Here is a 4,857-nt window from a genome sequence, read left to right as displayed (position 1 = left end):
AACCCTGATGACATAAAAATAAAACTTAACGGTAGTTCAAAATTTAAAATCATTCGAAAGAGTAGATTCGTATACAGAAACAAAATTTGTGTAGGGCCCTGACAGGGTTAGGAAAGCAAGATCTTAATACAACAAAAACCATAAGATACATCCAAGCTATGCTAATATCATTCCTTGGCAGCAAGATGCGTTGGTCCATGTCTAAATTCCTCGTCGCAGATACAAATCTGTTTCACGAAGCTCATCCTTCCTGGTCCGCAGCTGCTAATCAAATTTTGAAAGTGCATCTGTTTTAATTGTGTTATCAGGCAATAAATGTAAAATAGTGATTGGAAAATGTACGCAAGACCAAGTTTTACTTCAAAGAGAGAAACTACGGTTCAAATTTTCAGCTTTAGCGAACCTTAAACATTAAGTGCATATCATATACTGAATAACTTAAGCCCCCATTACATAAATCAGGAAGCAAAGTGTCCCTGAATTCTTGGCCACATATCTACATCATGGCAGCACAACAAATAAAAAGAACCAACCATCATTGATGGGCTGATCCTCACCTCCATTAGAAGAGTAATGCCTCGTGTAAGATTATATCTTGTCATCATTGCCTCGGGAGAATCACTTGCCCCGAGCCTCAACACCTTAATTCCCCGAGTAAAATGGAGAAGCATAGTTCCTTACATGTCTTTGCCGTCAGCTCCTTCGCATGTCTTTGCCAGAAAATTCTCCACCTCCAAAAGAAGCCGCTGCTGCAGCCACATCAAGACCACTACCAATAGATGTAATGAGAGCCGATAGACCACCACTAGGGCTCCCACCAGCTGCCATCCCCAGTCCAAGAAAATCAAGAGTGGCATGCTTCGGACCAAATACAGAAGGAGTTCCCATCATCAATTCCTTCAATCCAGAACCTCCATCACAAGGCAGGCCCAGTCCAAGCCCGGCAGTAACTGAGGCATTCTCAGGCTCCATTTGCCTATGACCCCATTGCATATTGTCTGGCTGGGCAGACGATGAAGAAGATGACACGATTCCAAGCCCACGAAGCAACGATGCATTTGTAGCAGCAGCCCCCATTTGAGCAGCTTTCTGTAACAGTGCAGTTGCAGACATAGCTGGTTGTGGCGGTGGTGCGTATTGCCTACGTTCCTGCCCTGCAGTGCCGAATATCGATGACCCGTGATTGGTGGAGAGACACAAAGAAATTGGTTCGGTTGAGGATGGGGTAAGGTCTGTTGGGCGATCAGGATGGGCCATGGCATGAATTAGATCAGTAAATGCAGTAGTCTGAGGAGCCTGCAAGCTTCCTGAAGCAGTTGAGGAAGCAAATAAACTAGCAAACACACTACTGGTGCTGCTGCCGTTGCTGCTTGAGCTAGTGCTACTGCTGAAGCTTCCATTGAACCCTGCAGTTACCGTGGCTGGAGCCGGAGCCGGAGCCGGAGCTGGTGCTTCTTCTATAATTTGTGAGGGATCATCTGATAACTCTACATAATGCAACATTGAAAAGATTAAAAGGAAAAAAAGGAGACACGAAAAGAGGGCACTTACCAAACAGACATGGAAAGTTGAGCTTTTCTTTACGAAGAACTTTAAAAGAAAAGGCATAGAGTCAATAATAGTAACCTTTATCTAAACTAAACCCAAATCTCTTTCCCTTTTAGCTTTTGAATCACTTGAGTCCCTTGCCAAAGATTGCACAAATTGAATCTCAAAATATTTTTCAAGACGTTATTTTTCTAGCTTTCATAGCTCTACAATTGTATTCAATGCATTTAACTTACAATAACAACAAACATCAGTAACAGACAAAACTACTAAAATCCAAGATCTAAAGAGAGACAGGGAGGTAACAACAAACAACAAACAACAAAGATTTTTTCTTGTTTGATTAAGACAAAAATCACAACCGACAAAATTGAAGAAGAATGTTTGAAAGTTTCCAAATTTAGTTCCAAAATGTTTTTACCTGGACTCTGAATTGCCAGAACTGGAGATGATATCATCCCAGTTGACTGAGCTAGTCCTGGTGGCGCCTGGCCCTGATCCGAACCAAAATCAGGAGCCACTGGTGGGGGTAATGGTGCTGGCGGTGGAGATGAATCAACTTGCACTTTCGGGTCAGATTCCTGATTTGGTTTTGGATTTGGGTTCGGAGTCTGAGTTTGAGCTCTAGCACTCTCCTCCGCCAAGGCATCACAAAATGCTCTGTGTGTAATAAAGCTATCCCTCCTTCAAAAAACAACCAAAACAACACAACTTCAAAATCCAAACAAACCCACCAAAAGTCACAAAAATATATAAAAAATTGGATGCTAATATTACCTTGAAAACAGAGTACCACAATCACATTTATACTCTCTAGTACCACAAATCTTTGAGTGAGCCTTCCAATCAGACTGAACAGCATACTTCTTCGAACATTTATCGCATTTCCACTTCTTTTCCCCATGTTTTCTGCAAAAATGCTTCTTTATTCCTGTAAGATCGCCAAGAGCTCTTGATGGATCATGGTGTACACAAGTTGGTTCTGGACATACATAAACTCTCTTCTTCACATCTTTACTTGATCTTTGCCTTAATTTCCATGGTAGATTATGTCCTCGTCGATGAAGTTGCAAGTTTTGGTCTCTTTGAAACCCTTTGTTGCATATTTCACATACAAATCGATTTGTAGCTAAAAGGGTCTTTGGCGATAAGGCTATCACCTCTGCTTCGGGATCTGCAAGAAATTAAAAAAAAAAAACAATTAACTTCAACTAACCAAAAACTAATTAAGTTTCAAATTTTATTAATATTCACTAATTATTTACCTGGCATTCCAGGGAGGTTACGTTTTTTCTTAGCGGTGGCGGCAGACTTAGAAGGTGGTTGTTGTTGTGGTGGTGGTGGTGGTGGTGGTGGTTGGTTACCAGATGAAGAGACGCTAGCTTCACCAGAAGCTGTAGATGAATTATCTAAATCAACAGGCATGATTCCTACTTGAAACCCCCCAAAAAATAAATGAAACCAGAATCTATATCATTTATAACTTCTAAGAATGTGAAAGAGAGGCAAACGTTTCTCTTTTACTCCCTATTTTCTAGGGTTTGGCTTTTCTTTCTCTCTCTCTCTCTCGGCAACCAGTCAATGGAACTCTTTTTTCTTGTTTGGTGTTTTTAAAACCTACCTAACAGCTCTAATGACTAATGACACTCACTTCTCTGACCAAAACCTCACATTAACCAAAGAACTCAATGATTAAAACCAGAGAGACGACCCTGTAAAAAAGCTTACTACAACTTTCACATCAGAACTTGATTTTAAAAAGGAAAAACCACAAAAAACCAAAGCAGCCGATCACCGGCCGGGTTGATGATCTATGATCTAATGATCAAAATTGAATCTTGAACGCTGAAAACTAATGAAAATCAGAAGTGAAGGGTGTTTTAAGGCTGCTATAACGAGGAAGGGAAAGAAACAGAGAGAGACTTCGTGTGAAAGCTTGAGAGAGAGAGAGACAGAGAGAGAGAGAGAGTTTGGAGATGACAAAGTCTTCGGTCTTCGCTTCTTTACATTTCAGAGATGAGAAAAAGATTTTCATAAAAAGAAACCAATAAAAAAACATGGGTTAAGTGAGTTTAGTTAGTGTTTACTAATCACAAGGTTAAATTAGTTATTTAATTAACTCTTTTCTTTTTCTATCCATCCTTGCATTAATTTTCACATGTATTCAACTTTAACCTATGTTAGTTTTTATTTTTTATTTTTAAATAGAATTGATCTAGACAATAAAGATAAAATAAATATGTTTTTTATATATAATTTTAGTTTTTTAAAAATCAAAATTAACTTCAAAAACTATTAAAAAATTATTTTATATTTTCATCTTTATAATCAAACTCGCTTTTATCTATTTTATATTCTTTTTATTACAAGATATTAACCAAATATTATATAAATAATAATCACAAAACATCTATATCATTGATTGAAATTAGATAAAGTTTTACTTAAATCTTCTAGTTTCCATAATTTTTTATAATAAATAATAGATTTGACCAGAAAGTTATTAATAATAATTGAGCCCCAGTGATAATTACAATATTAATATTAATAAGCTGTAACGAATAAATTTGAAAGCTAGATTTGTATGCATTCAAAATTATTAAAACAAATTTAAGATGAAAATATTTTTAAAAAAAAAAAAAACAAATATAATACTTAACTAGTAAGGCTTCTATTGATGCCGCCTCATTGTCCAAGTTTACTATAGCAGGAGGAGGATTTACCGCGGATTTGTCGTTTTGCGAAGTGTTCGAATTCTTTTTGTGATTGTTCTAGGACACAGTGTGGAAGGGGCCGAGAGTTGTCAAGTGTTGCCAGAAATCGTTTGTTTTTTAAGATTTTTATTTTTTTTTTATTTTTTAATTATTTTTTGATATATCAATGTTAAAAATAAATTTTAAAAATAAAAAAAATATTTTTAAATATTTTTAAATAAAAAAACTTTTTAAAAGACAACTGAAAAAAACTTTCTAAAAAACATCTATTACAAGATACTGACCATACTTTAAGATTTTATTAAAAGTCAAATGATCCCTTTTCTTGATTTTAAATTTTTGTATTCTGGCCAGCTAATATTGGACACGTGGTTTGATAACGATACTGGGCATGTTTTATTGGTAACTCCTTTTTGCACTCTGATTTTTCTAGTTTTTTTACTGTTGTTTTATAACCTCGGTTATAGAGAACAGTGCCCCCGGAAAGGGGCATGCGGTGGATTACATGTTACAGGTTTAACAAGACACGTGGCCTTTTTTTGGCTTATTTTTTTAATTGTTGGCCATTAAGTTATCTTTTCTTTTCGCGTTTTTT

At 36.5% G+C, this 4,857-nt stretch overlaps 1 protein-coding gene across 4 annotated transcripts; it reads right to left on the bottom strand.

Annotated features, from left to right (window-relative positions):
* LOC118063267 (zinc finger protein GAI-ASSOCIATED FACTOR 1) lies at window positions 1–3,557 on the bottom strand. 4 transcript variants are annotated; one of them, XR_004689885.2, is made up of 5 exons: window positions 2,814–3,557; window positions 2,326–2,722; window positions 1,970–2,232; window positions 558–1,487; window positions 1–287 (listed from the first exon to the last, which is right to left on the bottom strand). XR_004689885.2 is itself a non-coding variant. In XM_035077264.2 (4 exons), exons 1-4 carry the CDS (start codon window positions 2,971–2,973, stop codon window positions 694–696), a joined length of 1,614 nt encoding a protein of 537 aa, XP_034933155.1. In that variant the 5' UTR covers window positions 2,974–3,557; the 3' UTR covers window positions 338–693. The 4 variants fall into 4 exon arrangements, 1 of the variants encoding a protein (XP_034933155.1); XR_004689886.2 differs by having other exon boundaries at window positions 1–264; XR_004689884.2 differs by having other exon boundaries at window positions 1–261.
* Window positions 3,558–4,857: the final 1,300 nt, after the last annotated feature.

The sequence above is a fragment of the Populus alba genome, chromosome 7 (genome assembly GCF_005239225.2).
Source record: "Populus alba chromosome 7, ASM523922v2, whole genome shotgun sequence".
In the NCBI taxonomy this organism is placed as follows: Eukaryota; Viridiplantae; Streptophyta; class Magnoliopsida; order Malpighiales; family Salicaceae; genus Populus; species Populus alba.
The sequence above is the reverse complement of the archived record's forward strand: the minus strand, read 5'-3'. Positions and strand labels throughout refer to the sequence as shown.

Excerpts from the sequence above, each read along its gene's own strand:
- LOC118063267 (XM_035077264.2), bottom strand. The coding sequence starts at position 2,973 with ATGCCTGTTGATTTAGATAATTCATCTACAGCTTCTGGTGAAGCTAGC. Across the intron at positions 2,723-2,813 it reads TAACCTCCCTGGAATGCCAG|ATCCCGAAGCAGAGGTGATA; the intron begins GTAAATAATTAG and ends AATTTCTTGCAG. Across the intron at positions 2,233-2,325 it reads TGTGGTACTCTGTTTTCAAG|GAGGGATAGCTTTATTACAC; the intron begins GTAATATTAGCA and ends TGTTTTTTGAAG.